At 40.0% G+C, this 19,713-nt stretch overlaps 1 protein-coding gene across 3 annotated transcripts; it reads right to left on the reverse strand.

The window, feature by feature from the left end:
• Positions 1-878: 878 nt before the first annotated feature.
• wdr19 (WD repeat domain 19) lies at positions 879-19,015 on the reverse strand. Of its 3 annotated transcripts, XM_044191153.1 has the most exons (37): positions 18,884-19,015; positions 17,412-17,503; positions 17,223-17,288; positions 16,970-17,095; positions 16,700-16,815; positions 16,488-16,603; positions 15,829-15,909; positions 15,427-15,539; positions 15,143-15,316; positions 14,974-15,044; positions 14,706-14,878; positions 13,934-14,054; positions 13,668-13,774; positions 13,444-13,560; positions 12,783-12,938; positions 11,611-11,758; positions 11,070-11,283; positions 10,361-10,520; positions 10,122-10,232; positions 9,745-9,854; positions 9,471-9,528; positions 8,727-8,873; positions 8,440-8,522; positions 8,265-8,348; positions 8,031-8,177; positions 6,929-7,053; positions 6,677-6,786; positions 6,462-6,530; positions 6,272-6,349; positions 4,361-4,457; positions 4,109-4,233; positions 3,907-3,978; positions 2,972-3,053; positions 2,699-2,849; positions 2,392-2,515; positions 2,220-2,296; positions 879-1,168 (listed from the first exon to the last, which is right to left on the reverse strand). In XM_044191153.1, the coding sequence occupies exons 1-37, from the start codon at positions 18,887-18,889 to the stop codon at positions 1,054-1,056; spliced, it is 4,122 nt and encodes a 1,373-aa protein (XP_044047088.1). In that variant the 5' UTR covers positions 18,890-19,015; the 3' UTR covers positions 879-1,053. The 3 variants fall into 3 exon arrangements, 2 of the variants coding, with proteins under 2 accessions (XP_044047088.1, XP_044047089.1); XM_044191154.1 differs by lacking the exon at positions 3,907-3,978; XR_006377521.1 differs by lacking the exons at positions 879-1,168; positions 2,220-2,296; positions 2,392-2,515; positions 2,699-2,849 and having other exon boundaries at positions 2,976-3,053; positions 3,907-3,974.
• Positions 19,016-19,713: the final 698 nt, after the last annotated feature.

Here is a 19,713-nt window from a genome sequence, read left to right on the forward strand (position 1 = left end):
TTTTGTGATCTGATCAAAAGCTCCAGAACAGCTAGCTACCACATGGACCTTGTGGTGGTCAGATGTTTTGTCAAAAAGTAAAATGCTCTCAAACTATACAGCGTAAACTACAGCAAGAGCGAAAAAAGATGCAAGAATGGTTCTTGAGATCTTTGAGTGCCCAAAAAAATGGAAAGTAGACTAATAAAAAAACAATTATGTCAGATGAGTTGAGAATCTGCTTGATAGTACCAGTGCCAAAACATGCAAAATAACCCTGAATGAGTATTAGATGGTTGTAATTGAGGGAAAACCATGAAAGAATCATTACATTTTATTTATATAATGCCAAATCATAACAGAAGTTGTCTCAGGGCACTTTTCATATAGAGCAGGTCTAGACTGTACTCTTTATAATATTAACCAAACAATTCCCACCATGAGCAAGCATTTGGCGACAGTGGCAAGGAATAAAAATTAGTGTCTTGAAAGACCCAAACAGCAAATGAGCACAATGAACAAACTTCAGTTTTGCAGGACAGTAACTTGCAGAGAGCAAAGGAACAGCTGAACACTTGGTAAGAGACAAGTAATATTTAGCCTAGCCTTGTTTGAGGAAATGACATTCCAGTCAAAATGAAATGCAGCTAAAAAAACATTTAACTTGAATCTTTAGTTTGTAGTGGACTGATGAGCCCAACAGCCTTCGTGAACATGTTCACACATCATCCAAATCTTCTGTTTTACCTTTCACAGATAAATATTCACTGGTACAGAAATGTCTGTATCTTTGAAGCATCTTTAGCTGCTCTGTTTATAATGGTGTTATTCAAAAAACACGTATGAGCTAAAAAATATGAATTTTTACAAATATGAATAGAGAACATTTCACCTAAATATACAGTCTTTATTTGATTTATTGTTTTTTGTTGTTGGCATATCAAGCATCTTATTATTGTTATTCTTATGATTTTCACATCATACCAAACTAAAAGCTGCACACATTCCATCCAAAATATATATTTTATGTATTTAAACAAATTACATTTATACATATACATGTTTTTTTTTCCTTTATTGATCCAGTTCATCAGTCTGCAGGTATTTGGAACAATCAGATATCTTCTTCATCTGTTTGACACTCAGAGTCTCAGAGCACATGGGACACACCGTCTCCGTTTCCAGCAACCTGGACACACAAGAGTTCAGTGTAGATTTGTGAATGTGATTATGAATAAGAGAAGCGACTCAGTAGGGCTTACACTGGAATAGTTCAACATTTTGGGGAATACACTTATTTGCTTTCTGGCAGAGAGTTAGATGAGAATCGATCGATACCACACGTCTGTATGTTAAGTATGAAGCTACAGTCAGGAGGTGCTTAGCTTAGCACAAAGACTGGAAACGGGAAACACAGTTAGCCTCTGTCCAAAGGTGGTAGTGATTTTACAGGCAGTTAGGTGCTGGATATTTCTTACCCAGGAGCAGTGACTTCCTGGAAGTCTTCTCATCTAACGCAGCAAGAAAGCCAAAATGTCAAACTATTACTTTGAATTGGGGGAAAAGGGTGCCAGTACTCTAAACCAGCATCTGCTACTGTCTAATTTGATTTGAAAAATTACTATCAAGTTGGCCTTTATTTATATCAGCTGACCACTTTTCCAAATTTGACATAATGTCAAAAAAATGCCTGTGCCTGAACCTCTAAACCTTCCTGAATAACTACTTTTAAAATAGTGCATTTATAATATGGTGCGTGTGTGCAGAACCATAAAGGCTGATACACTGAAAGAGCCTCGAGCTGCTGGCCTCAAGTGAAGATGAGGAGCGGGCTGCAGAGGTCTGGTAACATCACTTCTTTCTAACTCCACACATCCAGACTTTTCTTCATTTTCAAACTTGTAGTCTTCAGACCCAACCGACGCTGACTCAAGTGACATCACTTGAGGCAATTTATCAGATTTCACACAGCTCTCTGGAGCCACAAAAGGCTTTATACAACTTTTTTCACATTCAGTAGTACTCCACAAGACCTGTAAACAGACTTTGATGTGTAAAATCCGTAGATTTTCCCTTAAGTGAGGGGTCCTGATATTATCATTTTAATGACAACATGGTTTTCATACTTTGGTGAGGATTTTCAAAAATAGTTACACTGCCATGTCTCTGATTTTAAATAAATATGAATTTGTTATTGGTTTATATAACTAACTGGAAATGTTTATGCATACTTCACTTACAGAATGAACTGTGAGTAGAGAGCAGGAAATTCACAGTGAGGGCACACAGACCAGTCTTCTTTCAGCATATGACGACCCTGAGAAAATGGAAAAAAAAAATTACAAGTACAGGGGAAACTATTTTATTCAAAAGAAATACAGTGTGTATGAGTCAGTGATTATGTGTTTGTACCGTGGCGATGCAGTAGGGCAGGTTGTTCTTGCAAGAGATACACAGCAATTCGTTCTGTGGCAGCTGAAAACCACAGAAGGGACATGGAGTGGTTTCCTCCTCCAGTTCCGATGTATCTGGGCGTCTGTGGGCAAGGATTGAAATGCAGTGTAGAGTAGAGCAGGAGATAAAAGAGGATGAAGTAGGCAAGAATTGGACACATGAGGTGAAGTTCATAAAGAAGGAGGGGTGTTAAATGTTATCAGGAGGCAAAGGTTTAAGAAAAGTAAAAAAGAAAACAGAATGTATGGCCAATCTCGACGCTTACCGAACCATGGCCTCGATCTTCTTCCTGTACTTTGGGTCGATCTCATTTCGGTACTCCGGTCTCATCAGCATGGCAGCAAAGCCGAAGGCCGAGTTCTTCAGTCCAGCACGGTGACATTCGATGACTGCTGACGTCAGAATGGGAACAACATCTACACACAAACACAGATGAGACTGTTGGACAATTTTTAAATTTCAGTGACATTTAAGCTTCATTTTCATTTTTTTCCAAGTGACTTGAACAGTAGATTAGTAGTATTCTCTGTGGACTCACGTGCGGGAAACTTGCTGATATTGTTGCTGACACGAATGAGCATGCGTGCCCCTTTTAGGTGGTCTCCCCTCTTTACATGGATCTACATAATAACACATAATTTACAAAGTCAAAAACACTACACTTACGTAATAAAAAGATTGAGAAGCTTTATTATGTAACAGTAAATTGACAGCTTACTGGATAGCTTACTGATGCCTTTAATGTTGATAATTCCATGCTAATTACAGGTTAATCCAATTAGATAAGATGATTTCTATCAAAGGTCTCATCACTGAGATGATCTTTTATTTCATTGATGAATTCAGTGTTTATTTGTTGGTGCTAATTCTCCTATGCAAAAGGTACAATGTTGAGTGGTACATTATCCCATGTATTTGTTGAGTGCTGGAATCAAGTCAGTAAGGTCCTACCATTTGTTTTCAGAATAGTGAACAGCGTAAGAAATGCTGGACAGCGCCCTGGTGGCCTTGGACTTAAGCTGCCAGTATGCTTCTTCTTAACTGCTTGTCGGAAGGTCAAATAGCTTCAAAAACCCCTCCCCCCACACCTTTCTGATGTCAGATTAGGGGGGCTGTGTGCGAGAATTTCTGTAACTTTCCAAAACCAACAATGTGACATTCACACCCACTTCACGCAGTGATTGGTCATCTGTGTAAAGGAGCCAGGATTTGAACTTCTCTCTTTAGTCACTTTTCATGTGAACAATCGAGTGCAACACTATGAATGTTTTCCAAGACAGACTGAATATGTGCGCCGTTATCCCTGTATTCAAACAGTACTGCATCTACCCCCTCTGTATGATGGCCGGCTTTTCAATCCTTCAAGTATGACCATTCAGAACCACTATAACCCTTTTGATTTCCGACATGGTCTGACAACACGTCGTACGAACTAGTTCTGATCGAGCATAACCCGACCCATAAGGGGCTGACCATTAACCACAGCGTCCCTGTTTCATGTCTGGTCCTTTCCTCTTTTCCTGTCATCTCTCTGCTGTCGGCTGTCTAAAAAAAAAAAGGCATAAAATGCCCCCCAAAGAAATCATTAAAAAAATTCTGGACCGTGAAGTACAAAGCAATTCACCATGACTACAGTAAATAACCTGAGTGTGTGATAGATTTCAGCTGTTCTGACCTTGACCAGTAGGTAGGAGTGGAGGATCATCAGATTGGTAGCCATCTCAGCAGGGATTTTAATCTTCTGGGCCTGCAGCTCCGTGTACATGCTGAACAGCACATCATGGGCATTACGGTAGTTCCCTGCAGAAGTAGCATGCAAAAAAATAACATATGATTAACATACATGTATGATTACGGTTGTATAACGTGTTTCTCGTTATTGGTACAAAGCTATTTGGTTAGTGTTTGCGTGAATATGTATATGTACCTGCACACTGCTCTTCTCTGGCAATGATGATGGCAGTGCGAGCAGCCTCCCTGTACTGCTGCAGTGCCATATACAGACGGAACAGGTACTTGGCATCCTGGGAAGAGGAAAGAAAAGTCAACTAACCATCACCAGTTTAGTCAACACTCTCACTGATTTACATACATGAATTCACAGGGTGAAATAGTGCTGCAGCTTTCATTCAGGTTGTGCTCGCATTCTGTCTGTAATATGCACCCGATTTAAGGTCGCAGCTAATGACACAATCAGGGACTGGCTGAAATAAAATAACCTTCAAAAACTTTTTATACGATTGTGTCTTAATGCCACATCTCCACCTGGGAAAGTGTAAGTACTTACTTTACTATTATTCATGTAAGATTTATTTACAGAAATTTGCACCTTCAGAGGCTGAGCATTTTTCACTAAAACCAACACTCACAAACTGCATGCACCTTAGAAAATCCAGCAGACTCACAATCAACCACATTTACTGTATCTGATTTGTTGCACTATCATGCATTAAAGCCCCTGAAAACTTGGTTTCAAGTCTTAAGTTTTTCTCTATAACAGTAAATATTCATGAATAAAGAGGCAACAATTTACGTAAAAAAACATCCTTAGTTATTATTTAAGAGTTTAACACTCAGGAAAAAAAAATCTGCTTCTTCAGGACTGCGTAGGTGTGGTTTGATCACATTTGATTGGCAACGCAACATAAAACCCCCACAAGTCATGAGATATTTAATCCAAATGTTGCTAAATCCTGATTGGTGCATGGAAATACATGACATTACATTTGACCCGCCCACTTCAAACTAGTGAGAAGAAAACACAAAACGGCACAGACAAATGTCTCCTGTGAAATAAAAAAAAAAATCGATTCTATATATCTGTGTCTATTAAGGACCCCATTTCTCACGGTAAGAAGCTGATTGAGAAAATTGGTTTTCAGAACCTTTAAACACATATTTAGAGAGGCATACGTCACTGATTATATGCAAACTTCCAGTATGGTACCCGTTAGATCGATTTCGAGGCACATCTCTTGGCACACTACGCATCAGAAATGGATAAATCTCACTTTCTATTTGCACTTCACTTCAAGTCAAATATGACTGACTCTTCCTTTACCTCACGCTCAGTAAAGAGCAAACTAGAGGAAAGAGACACTCATGTCCTACTGCGACACAACAGCACTGAATACGTTCTACATCAAGACCTCAAGGAAGTTTCTTGGAGATACCCACAAGGATGTACATTACCTATGACACACATATACACCTGCCTTCCATACAGACAAGTTGGCAAAAAAATTAACTCCTATTAGCTCCCTGACCACAGATCTGTTGGCTGGTTACTTTTTAAAAACACTTGTGGATAGAGCCTTATTGGACTTGAGACACCTAACAACTGAAAATATGCCCTTCTCTTTTCGGAGTTAAAGGTTGTGCTTATGTCAATCCCACACTTTCAGTGATAGAACACTTCAAATATTACTTATTACTATTACATTACTATAACTTAATACTTATATCATTGTATTATACCGTACATACTTATCAACCTGTAAATCCACTTTGTACTTAATTTATAACTGTATTATAGTGTATTATATTTTGGAACGAAAGAGTTTCCCCTCGGGGATCAATAAAGTATTTCTGATTCTGATTCTGAAATACAAGGCAATATGTTTTTCTTTGTTATAACTGCGGATCAAACAATTACAGTGTCTGTCTCACTGACAAGGCTACTCACTGAGAGACACTACTCCCACACCAGTCAAGGAGAAGCAGAGACAGTGAGAGGGAGAATGACTGATGAAACAAATAAAATTATGTTGCTAGGAAAGTCACATCCACTGGGATAAAGGCAAGAGAGAAAGCTCCAGTGTTCCAGTGTATTGATTACCTTGGGCATGCCGTCGCTCTCTCCCATCAGGTAATCTATCAGCTGATTGGTCAGAGAACTGTCCTTGGCCTGACCCACCTGAAATACACACACACACACACACACACACACACACACACACACTCAACTGAATGGTCAAATCATTTTGTATTTGCACTGGTATATTCAGTTTGACACAAGCAGCTCTCACCGTCTCAATGGCCATCTCGACAGCCAGGTTGTCATCAGTGTTGGGACACTTTAGGAAGTGCTTCAGGGCCTGATAGGCGGAGGACAGAAAGAAAGAAGAGACTGACAAATTGGCTGAACTGGTGGATGGGTCAGAGTGAGTCAGTGTCTTAAGTCAATAACTGTTAGGATATATAAATTAGTGTAAAAAATGAATTAATAAGAGAGAGTTCTTACTCTGCTGTATTGGCCACACTTCTGAAAGAACTTGCCAGCCTGCAGGTGTTTCTTCTCTCCCTCAAAGTAGAGAGCAATGCTCTGGTAGTCCTCCTGCGTCGCCTCAGGACCTGATGAACACACACCGCAGTCATGCAATTATTATTCAACCTCCAGGCTGTTTCATTGGAACTGCATTGCCAGAAAACAGCTTAGGTCATTAGCAAATACTGCAACAGGAACTAAAGTTAGACCACATTCACACAGACTGACCGATGATGTCTGCATAGACCTCCATTTGTCCATGCTGCTGTGCCAGTTGGAAAGCTTCATCGTTGCACTGAGACAGAACCAGGAAGTGGATGGCTGAGCCGTAGTCGCTCAACCGCAGGAAGAACCTGAGACACACAAACATATGTTAAAGGTTTATTAAAAGAAATGGGAAAAAGAAGCAGGGCAAAAGAATTGGAGATAAAACAAATGGTTGAGTAATCGTTCTGCAGAAAATTAGTTAGCAACAAAACTGACAATTGAGTATTCGTTTAAGTCATTTATTAATCAGAAATGCAAACATTTGCTCATTCCAGCTTCTCAAATGGGAGGATTTGCATCTTTTCTCTGTTTTTATATAATTGTAAAATGAATATCTTTAGGCTGTTGGGTTTTGGACTTTTGGTCAGACAAAAACAAGCAATTTGAAGACATCACCTTTTGAAATTGTGAATGGCATTTTCACACTTGTTTGACGTTTTATAGCCTAAACAATTAATTGAAAAATAGATAATAGATTTAGATTAGATTAGATTATCTGTAGTGGAACTAATCGTAAGTCGCTCAACACTAGGAAGTGGTAAAAAACTAATAATGATAATGTCTTAATGTGCTGGTGAAATGGTAGACAATGTAAATAGAATTTTTTTTGTTTAATCATTCATTATTTAAACTGTCATGGACAAAACTGGTTCTGTGTGACCATGAACACTGTCACTACTGAGAATGGTTAAACAGAGTCACAGATCAAATTAGTTACACAGGGTGTAAAACATCTTATAAAGAATCCCCTTTAATTTGGCCAGAGTCTGTGGAAGTTTAATTACCTTATCTGGAGACCAGGAGACTATATAATAATAAAAATAAAATAAAACAATTGTAAAAAAATCATTTTAAACATTTTAAGTTTATAAAACGTATAAAACAAATCATTTTACCAGTGCTACCTGTGCCGTGACAATAAGTTATGGGTTATTGTTAGAAAAGTAGCTGAGAGGGTTATGGGTACATTTCGGGAATGGAGGCAGTACAAAACCCCCATTAGTAAAATACAAACTATTTGACTGTGGTTGTCTGTATACACTTGAGCTCTTGCTTGTCCTACCTGGCAACCATCTTTGCTCCGTCGATGCTCTGCGTCTCCCTGACAATGCGAACAGCGTCCTCGGGGTTGTTCAGGTGGTCCAGCAGCACGCGTATCACGTTGTCCCAGTCTTTCGCACTCTCATAGGCCCGTGCAGCCTCCTTATACCTGGTGCACACGGTACACATTACATTGGCATCTCCTTTAATGATTTCATTACCTGCAATGTGACAGACAGTCAAACTAAGAACTTACTTGCCGTCCGCCTCTTTGGCCTTGGCGTACTGAAGGTGGATCTTAGGAGAGGAGACATGTGGGAGCAACTCACCCACCTTTGCCCTGAGTATGGAATAAAAATAAAGTGGAATTGTAAAAAGGAGGAGAGAAAATTGCAGGTCTGAGTGTTGGTGTGTGTTGGTGTTTGTCTCACCAGTTCTTGCAACGAATGTAGACCGATGCAGCCTTGTCATAATACTGGCCTTTTTCATAGAGCTGAGCGGCTTCAGAGAATTGCTGTAAGAGAGAAAAGAAAACCACAAATGAGGATATGAACAAAAAGACATTCAAATCAACATTAGTTGATGCTCAGATACTTGCTCTGCTCAAGAAACACACACAATAAAACACATATATAAACCCATCAGATGACTGTAATCTACCACTAAGCTATAATATGGGAATGTTTACAAGAAGAGAAAGATATGGCTGACTCTCTACCTTCATGCTCTCCAGTATGGCTCCACATTCCTTCTTGAGGACTCTGCTTGGGTGCTGAATTGCCTGAGCAGCTCCTCTCCTGATGTCACCCATCCTTATGGACATCCTGGCTACACCTGCTTGACATGCCTCGTCGTGCTCCTGGAACTGCACAATGAGGGGGAGATGGAGGAAGGTGAGGACAGTGGAAAGAGGTGACTTCAAAGTAAGTAAGTACAATTCAAATTATTTCATTATCATTACCTGGAACCTGAAATGTATTTGACGGCACCTTGTACAAAACCACGAATCCCCAAAAAATATACAGTAAATCAACCTACCTGTCTGCAAAATGTTCTTTGTAAATACAAACAGAGTGGAAAGGACAACAAACTGTGGGCAGGAGATAATACTCTATGTGGCATTTCATTTTCAGCTAGGAAGCATCAGACATTAAACATGGACTGGGCATGCCACCACTTATTAAATAAAATATTACATGAAATTGATTTTTATGCCCAAAAAGAAGTGATATATCATCAGTGGTGAAGCTAAGGTCCTTTGTCCTACAGCAGCTTGGTATTCTAGTAACAACATTTATGAACAAAATAATTATATTTTTTGGATGCAGGAACATCACCTAGCGAGGTCACACGTGGTAAGTATAATGAAAACCGAGAAAAAATGTAATTATCATGCTCACAGTTTTGAACTTCTTATACTGTTATCACTGCAGAAAGTTGAGATCAAATATATTGCACTTACTTTATTATTGTGGGCCATGCCTTTTTCATAGTGTGCCAGAGCATTCACATAGTCTCCACTACAAAGAGAGAGAGAGAGAGAGAGAGAGAGAGAGAGAGAGAGAGAGAGAGAGAGAGAGAGAGAGAGACAATCAATCAGGTCTACTGAATGGTGTGTGTGTGTGTGTTTCATGATGGTTAAGGTTAGGGTAAGGGGCTAGGGAAAGCATTATGACTGTCCCCCTCAGGGATAGTGAAACAAACGTGTGTGTGTGTGTGTCTGTGTGTGTACTTACATAAACTCCAGATGGACAGCATATTCCTTGGATATAAAGGGAATTTGGTCTTCTGCTAACCTCTTGGCTAACATAAGTGCACTGTCCCAATGCAGCAGGTCTCTCCTCATCTAAAACACACACACACACACCGTGAGAGCTGAAGGCATTGGTCTCAATTTAAGCCCACATTAACGATCTTTAGCTTTACAGTTACATATTACACTTAATGACAACATCTAATGCACAATGGTAAGGAATTTCTTAATTAATTTTCCTACTGGCTGATAAAAGACACAAGCGATCAGCCTTGGTCTCTTACACACACACAAACACACAAACAAACAGACAGACACACACACACACACACACAGACTGTTTACTCTTTATATTTTTACCTCTAGGGCAGCAATTGGGCAGCTTGAGGACAGATAGAGGTCCTGGGCCAGGTTGTAGTCACCTAGAAACATGGCCAAATGTCCTGCCCGTAAATTCATGTCCTCTATACCCTGGATACAGAGAGAGAGAAAGAGAGAGAGGAAGTGTGGGCTGTATCAGAATTGTCATAATAGACCGAAACAGTGTCTGTTATCAAGAGGGAGTGACATATGAACCATGGTTTGTGTGTGACTTGTACCTGGACGCCCTGCAGTGACAGGACCATGCCCACATTGCCGCTCATACGGTAGACCTGGATGGCCAGCTCGACCTCCATGTGGACCAGACAGGCTCTGCCTAATTCTGCCCAGTCTGTGCTACTGCCTGCAGACGTACACAGATCGCAGGCTTCATGGAACCTGGACAGGAACACACACACACACGCACACACGCACGCACGCACGCACGCACGCACGCACGCACACACTTTTCAGAGTCTACAACTCTCAACCAAAACAAATTTTTTTTCATATAGTCCATAAAATTATTGTGAAGTCCTTCATTCAATAATTGTAACAGACTCAATAAATGTACGTTTAAAGAACTGCATTCATTCTTTCAGGAATATTATTCCCATCCTGAGCCACAATATAATTAAAAACAAAACCACAAACAAACTGAAACAGAACCCGTAACACATAAAAACTATGCACTATACAATATTTGGCTCAATAAAGTCCTGTCTGGCTTCACTAAATCAAAATACTCAGCCGAGTGAACGGCTGTGTAGTGTTTTCTTGTGTTCTTTGTATTCATTTACTTAGCTTTTTTGGTGCTGTGTGCTGATTGGACTGACAACCAAATACAACACCCCCAACTGACAAATATGTAAAACACAACACGGATGTATCTTTTTGAAGTTTTTTCCATCAGAAGCGCACATTATCAGTATCTCCAACATGGCTGACCTCTTGAGCATGACTGCCTGAGCGAGCTGCTTGCTGAGCTCCGGCGGTGAATCTGCTGATGCGCTGGTTGAGTGCTTGAGGAAGGAGTGTGTGCTCAGAGCCACTTCACTGGTCTTGCCGCTCGCCGTCTGACATGTCAGCTCCCCGTTGTACAAGAGCAGAGGCTTCTGGGAAAAGAGGAGCGTGGTGCTCCCCACCAACATCACCCGGGGGCCTGGGCAGACAAAGTGAGAGAGAGGAAAATAAAGTGTAAAATAAACGCTCCTGTTATCTATTGCCTACATTTACATCACAGGATAATGGTAAAACAAGTTTTTAAAGGGTACTAGAATACTGATTTGTGCATTTGGTATGGTAAGGTGATATATAGTATTTTGTTGATTTAGAAATTAAAATGCATGCTGTTGGAGCTGCACTCCCTCTGAATAGGACAATGAGAGAAAGAAAAATCAGTACTCTCTGTTTAATATGTTAGAGGTAAATGCCAGAGAGGTAAAAGTGTGTGTGTGTGTGTGTGTGTGTGTGTGTGGTATCACCCTACCATATATGGTGGTTTTATGCAGGGCGTAGGTATAGACCTTGTCATCATCATAAGCTACAAACACTCCTCTGTCAGCATGCCAGTTGTCCCACATCACTCCTGTGATGGTGGGAGAGAAGTTGGGGAGCTCAAAGCAGGTGTCTGTTGCCTGGATTGACACACACACACACACACACACACACACACACACACACACACACACACACACACACACACATTTAGACTCTTAATCCAAATCTGTTATTTGAAAACATACTGCTTTTTCCTTGTGAAGCACTTCGTAATCTCCGGTTTTGATAAGTGCCATATAAATAAACTTTATTATTATCATTATTATTTAAAGAAGCGAAACCCACTAAATGAGTGTAATTCACTCTAAATAACAGCGCTACAAAACGTGCTACAAATGTGTATGAAGATGAGTGGGTAAAGGACAAAATTGGACTTTGTAAAAGTCAAGAGTGAGACACAAAGATCATAATGAAATCAACCGTACCTTGACACATCAGTACAACACACAAGATCATTAGTTTCTTTCAGAATTTCTGCATCATTTGCTTGTATTTTGAACTGTTGTGTCTTATACTTTAAATATTTATCTTGACTAGGGCTGCACAATTAATTGAAATATTATGGAAACTGCAATATGGCCAAGTGCAATATCCAAATGGCAGAAGCTGCATTTTTTTGATATAGGTAAAATGTGGGACAAAACAGCTTTATAATGAAGTACTGTAGTGCTGCAGAGATGCCCCAGCCTACAAATCTTGTTCTCCAGGTGTAATAAAACATGTTTGTTTGGTACAGACCCCAACAAATGTCACATCATCATGATTTTAATAGTTTTTTCAGTGAAAATGAAAAAACTGTTATGCAAATATTATCATTCCCACTAATCGTGAATCATATCGCAATATCTGTCAAAATAATCGCAATATGAATTTTTTTACCATATCGTGCAGCCCTAAACTTGACTATGATATTTAATAGTTTTTTTAATCTTAGCTCCATGAAATATTAATGCATCTTGCCTTACCATGATATTTTATCACTAGATATTTAATTACCTGGTTTTATCAGAGTGCAAAGAACCTCAGAGTACACTGTGTGTATGTGTACCGTATGTTTAGCTGTATGCATGGGTAGATGTGTCAAGTAACTTATGTACTGACGTTCGCAGGGGAGAGCAGGAAGCCGCCGTTCTTGTCATCGATGAAGACCAGCCGCGTGCCATTTAGGTCAGGGAACACTTTCCTCACACCAACCGAGTGGCTGTAGCTGCTCACAGTCTCCCAGTCCTCCACCAAGACACACACCACATTACCTGACTGAGAGACAGATAGAGAGAGAGATGATGACATCCATTAGAGAAAGAGAGGCAGGGAATGGACCAGCAGTAGATAGTGAGTCTCCACAAAGACTTTATGCACATTGAATCAATAAAACTGAAACATATGAAGAAAAACACAACTTTCATGTTTTCAGTATATGTCTCTCTTCGGTTTGATGACATGAGATATTAGATCACTGACAACAAGATTAGCCCTCCCTCATCTATGATGATGAAATAACAATATACAGTTCTGTACAGAACAAATACAGGCAGAAACATTATGATACAGAAATTATAACTATCAGTTGCCAGAGTAAGGCTTCCTTTTGTTGTTTGTGGAGCAGCTTCATTGTAAACTAGCTTTAGGAGAAACTTGCTTACATTCACAAGGCTACAGAAAAATCTTGAGAAAACACGTGATTTAAACTAAATAGTGTCTTCCTATTATGTCCTGCTAAAACTTAGTGGGCTGACTGAGGTGAGGGTGTGCTGAACCTTACGTCAGTGCCGTAGTAGAGGAAATCAGCAGTGAGGGCGTGGCAAAGGATACGACCTTTTCTGTCATCATCTGGAAACAACTTCATCTGCTTCTTCTCCTCCTGGTCTTTGCCTTCAATCTAAACACATGCATACAGACGCACAATAAACAGTAAACGGTGAAGCCTGCTCAATAATCATTCACTGCTCAATAAAAAGGAAAACAAAGCACTGACACATGACTCACCATGTGCAGCTGCACTTTTCCCTCAAACAGCGCTGCTGCGTAGTCTGAGTTAAGGCACATGCTGGCTATCGTCCCCAAATACTCAATGTCCTTCAGCTTGTTAAAACCTGAGTGACAAACAAAGCAGTTTAGTGATACTTATTCATCCACTCATACATGATTAAAGAAATATCAACACACCAAAGCACATGGTTTTCATGGTTAACACATCACACATCACACACACACACACACACACACACACACACACACACACACACACACACCAGGTTCTTGGTCTACTAAGGCGTAGAACCAGGCTCTGTTGTTCATTCCCACAGCCACATGGTACGGTCCCATCGCAATGAAAGTAGGCTCTACTTCCACTTCTATGGCCACAGGACTCTCCTGAAAAACACAGTACATCAAAGAGGGATTGAAGGGCATTTTGAATCTAGTCAGCTGTAACACTGCTGGCTCAGTCTTACATACTGTATCTCCCAATTTTAATTACTTTCATTTCTTATCAATCTTTCCTCCCATCAGCTCTATCCTGAGCTCACTTATTTCTTGTCTTCCAACACAATCGCCATACATGGTTATTTTTGGGTCATATGAGTATTGCTGGAGCACGAGTACTCATACTTTTGGCTCCTGGAACTTTGGTAATGATTTTACATTTGTTATTTTTGGCAAGGAGATTGGATGGATCTGTATATATACACAGTGCTTCCCATTTCTGCAAACTGATTTTATGTCTTTGAATTTTTTTTACAAAACACTCCTCAATTGTTCCATACATAACATATTTGGATAACCGCCCCAAAAAAGTTATGCATTTATCTTTTGATATTCCATACTTACTGGATTTAGGTATTCTCCATATTATGGCTGCCATAATATGGAGGTTTTCTGAATTATTTCTTGTTGTTCTGCTGTGTTTATTCATAACATATCTAAGAAAAGCTTGTAGCGTGAGTAGAGGTTTATAATGTAATACTGTTCCTATTACAGTGAGTGTGTGTGTGTGTGTGTGTGTGTGTGTGTGTGTGTCCTCACCCCCTCCACGTGGTTGGACACAGTGACCTCCAACAGGGAGGTGAGGTAGGCCAGCCGGGTACCAAAGCTGTCACCCAGGATGGGCAGCTTGGTCAGGAAGACGTGGAGCGTCCCCTTCTGTGTGGAAACCGCCAACAGCTGGCCGTCATCTGTCCAGCTCAGCTGGTCCAGACCTGGAGGAGGAGAGTGAGAGGCAGATGAAGGAGAAGTGGGTGGTGCGTTCAAGATGGCCCTTTGGCAGTATGGCTAGAAAAGAGTACTGTCAAACCTTTTGTCTCATCATCCAGTCGAACGACATTGTGGATATCTTTGAGCTCAGACAGCTCGTGGATCTTTATGCTGCGACAAGAAACACAGGGCTTTAGTTTTATCACTTTCACAAAAAAGAAAAAAACCCCAGAATGGCTCCTCTGTTTCTTTTGAAAGCCTGTGTGTACCTGTTGTCACCGCAGGAGGCAGCCTTGTTTAATGCTGACGAGATAGCCACACTGTTGAGACTATCTTTGTGGTTGCGAGCCTGATAGAGCTCCTGTCCAATCTCCCTGATGTGTGTGGAAATAACCACAAAGTACCCATGGGAGAAGCCAATCAGTATATACCCATCACCATACCTTGAAGAGACATGCAGAGGAAGAGAACTAACTTTAGTGCAAATATCTCACTGCCATGATTCAGTACCAGTGTTTGGTGGTGTGCCGGAGTGTGTGATCATGTGCAGTACCAGCGGTAGGACACAATGTTTCCATAGTGACGCTGAAAGGTCAATTCTATCCGGTTTTCAGGGTCGTTGACATTGAAAAGCATCAGTATCTTCTTGTCCACAGACACACTCACCTGAAGGATCAATATTTGCAGGAAGGAAAACATATGCCATGAAGTCAAGTTCAAACAATTACTTCATTTAATGTAAACTTTAAATTTGTGTGACTTTTACAATGAAAGTACATAGCCAACGGTGAATATTCTGGCCTGGTGTGACAGAAGAAAACAGGTGACACTTCAACTCAAGACACTAAAATATGAACATGGTGTGATAAATGTATAATGTAAAAATGACATAGTGTGCACTAAAATGTGGATAAATTAAAGTTTGTGAAAAATTGCAGAAAACACACAAACTTACAGAGTTCTCTCCTTGAGCGGACCTTGCATCCGTCTTCATCACCGAAAAGAAAATCTCAGCAGGCTCACCGCGAAGCGTTGTCTGGCAGAAGAAGAAAAAGGTCAACTGGATCTTTTTCCCCCATGTGTTTAATTTTATTCCACTACTTACTGATACTATGTTGTTATGACACCCATTTGCCGTTCTGTCATTTTTCAAAGCATCTCAGCTTGTATTTGTATACCTTTATCACATACAGCATGACCACTGTAGGATTATCGTAGAAAAGGTCTCAGTCGTAGTCATCTGGACACTGTTTTCAGAATCAAGACGTTTGGCTCCCATCCGGAAGTCATTCTCAATTGTGAATGACTTCCGGATGGGAGCCAAACGTCTTGATTCTGAAAACAGTGTCCAGATGACTACGACTGAAACCTTTTCTACGATAGAACACTCCTGGACGAATGAGGGACTACACCGTCTCACTGTAGGATTACTTTCAGTACTTTTGGTTGCTTGTAATGTGAGTGACCTAGACAATTAAACATATGTGGCTGTTGCACTTATTTAAAGTCCACCTGGATAATCTTATGTATAAACTGTATAGTTACATGGCCAAGGTGATGCTAACATATTTGTGCTTCCTGTGTGTTTATGCACTCATGCGTATGCGTGGCTACCTGTCTGACGGTGTCCCCTTCATGATTGGTGATGCTCAGAGTGTTGTCATCACTTCCCAGAGCCAGTAGATTTTGAGTACTCCAGCACCCACAGGTGATCTTCTTGGTGTGCTTACCTATCATTTGTGGAGAGAGAGGGAGAGACAATCAATATAACAGAAGTGACTAAAGCATAAACAAGTATCTGTCCAGTTGTGTTGTATGTGTATTACCCAGTACGGGGATCTTGCGTGAGGTTTGCTGATTGTAAATCAACAGGTTTCCTTTGACTGTCCCAACTGCCAACAGTGGGCCTGTCTTTGACCACAAGATGAAGGACATTTGATCTCTGTTGAAACCAACAACGGCAAGAACCCAGAGTATTAGAAGTGATTAACAATAATTTCACAGCTACTATTGTCTAAAAAAAACCCGACATTTTCTCTTAATTAACCCAACACTGACTTTTCCCTCTTTGGAAATGTGATGCATGCTTGCCGTACCTCATGCCGCTGTCTATCTGGGATGTTTTATTGACACTGGCATCCCAGAGGTAGATGGAGCTGGATTTTGCAGCTATCACTGCCAAAATGTCCCCATCTTTATCCCAGTCCATTCCCACACAGCGACTGGGGGGAGTAGGATAAAGAAGAGAAGGTGGAAAAGAACTTAAAAGACTTTTGAACAGTGAGTGGTAAGCACCTAAACCTTTTTGATTAGACAAAATTGGAGCCAAAATGATGTTCTTAAACTTACCCCGGAAGGTTGAGTTCAGTCCACTTGTGTCCATGTCGATCAAATATTTTCACTGAGTTGTCCTGTCTGTACGATTAGAAATAACATGCACATTTTAGATAATGTGCTGATGTAAATCGCGTGTAAAGGGAAGTAGATTATTACACAGTTTTCTTTGGGCTACATTTCCTACCACAACAGTTTACTCACCCTGCAACAGCGATATAATTACCAAGGGTTTTCTGCCACTTATACAGCAGACTAGAACCTGCCCAGGCTTTGTCATCGAGGATGAAAACGCTCTGTGGACACAAAGATTCTTTTTTAGTACGTTTTATTTGGAAAAATACATACAAATACCTGAAATTTAAGTGCCATCCATAGTTTTCTACAGAGGAATACTTATAATATAACTCAAGAATAGTTTCCACTCATCCTAACCAGAAAGACCACTTAATGTTAGCGTGCCATTCAAAAGTTTTGAACACCCTTTATTTCAGCATTTTTGATGAACCAGAGGCAATGTTATTGTAAATTTGCTGTTCAAAAAAATTTTATGTATGAAAGTAAGGAATTGGTGTGAGTGAATGCAGAAATAGTTTTACTGGAAATCATCTTGAGATAATTGGAAAATACCCAATTGTGTGATTGATACTTTTTTTGATGCTCTTTCTGTCTCTGTGCTTTAGAGGGTCACTCCACCAATTTCACATGTCAAAGTGAATTTAGTAGTTATGAGAAATACTACTCTAAATTGATGGAGTGTCCCTTTAACATAAAATAGGTCTGGCAACCCTTTTGCATCCAAACGTTTCCCCACTTTCTTAGATGCCTATTTATAAGCCTCTGTGATTACAGATAACTCAAGTCTTATTGGGTTTCCATCACAGACCTTGTTAAAGACATTATCTGGCAAGCTCTTTAATCAAATATTACGACAAAAATGTGTTTTGTTAAAGGCACAACCAGAGAAATGTCAAACAGTTAAATATATGTATATAACATTTGCAGACAGGGATAGCGAGAGTACCCCTTGACAAAACAATATTGATCTGCAACAGGTGTCCAATAAAATGTAACTAGATCTATAAGATATTTTCAATGTAATACCGAGTGACACACATTTGATTCTTCACTTAGCCTAAACCTTTGATCTTACTGGTCATTTATGAAGCTAGTTTAACTGTTTTTTAAATTTGACTAAAAATGCTAAAATACAAGCTGTTTAAAACGTTACACGGACGGACAGCTGCCACAGCTAACATTATCTTAGTTGCAGAGAAAATTGTAGGCAACCACTTTCCCCAACGGAGTTTTGATTATTCTGGCCATTAGCTAGCGAAACAGTATATTTTCCTGTTGTCTTTCTGAAATGCATGGTCTTATTAACACCTCACCTGAGTTGTTGGAAAAACTGTCCTAAAATACACCTATAACGCAAGTCGTTAGTTGACTTTAGTTTACGCTACAGCCAACGAGACAGTCGGTTTAACTAACGTTACCCAATGTAAAACGTTAACATTACATTAGCGTGGTTTCCACAAGTTGCCTTAATAACGCTACCGTTAGCAAACAGCTAGGTTAGCTAGCTGACTGAAGCCCATTCGTGTGATAAACCTCAACATCGCAATTGTAAAATCAGAAGTAAAGCTGGTATTTTAAATCCATTCGCTGGTACCAACCTTCATCTTGATGGCGTTTAATCATTTAAACTTTAAATCGATGTTTTCTGTTCAACGCATCTTCGACAAAACTGTTGTGTGTATCCCACAATGCTTCACTCTGAAGCGTCTGCAGAAACCACGGCGATGTCATGGCAACTATAAACCAATGAGGTGCCTCCAAAGCAGAGCTGAGGGAAAATACTGTAAGAGGAGTTTTAAACAGATTATTGTGATGGAATAGATCTTATAGTTAAGAGACTTTGCAAACAGTCAACTGGACACTGAAGAAAGCAGAATGCAACAAAAGTGCTCCTACCTGTTGTCAAAACTCCCTGTCCACCTATGTTTCTAAAAGTGGTGATAGATTAAAAATGATAAATCGTACTGGATGTGTCCGTATTTTCAACATTGTAAGTAACCATAAATAAAGTCATACTGTTATAAAGAACGTCAACTGCCTACATACCTACCACCCCTAAAATGAAGAGTCTGAGCTGCTCCCTTGAGGGTGGAGGTATAGGATCCAAAACGACAAATGCAATAGGTTCAAACACTTTTAGTATGTGCAATAAAATTACTTAATTTGCTCTCCAACAATTAATTTCCACCCTCTGTAGTTAGCAGCCCTGCAGCACTGTAACACAGGCCCTGTCCCATTGTTTTCTTTTATGACTTGTTCTTTTTTTATTGGTTTTAGCTGTTTTCATTTATACCTGCTTTACTTATTTTTGCTCCTATTTTGTGTAACTTTTTAAAATTGATCGTTTTTATTCTGTCTACTGTTGGATGAGTTTGTTTTGATGAGTCTGTTTTTGCCATACTGCAAGCCAAATGTCCCATGTGGGACA

The sequence above is a fragment of the Siniperca chuatsi genome, linkage group LG3 (assembly GCF_020085105.1).
Source record: "Siniperca chuatsi isolate FFG_IHB_CAS linkage group LG3, ASM2008510v1, whole genome shotgun sequence".
In the NCBI taxonomy this organism is placed as follows: domain Eukaryota; kingdom Metazoa; phylum Chordata; class Actinopteri; order Centrarchiformes; family Sinipercidae; genus Siniperca; species Siniperca chuatsi.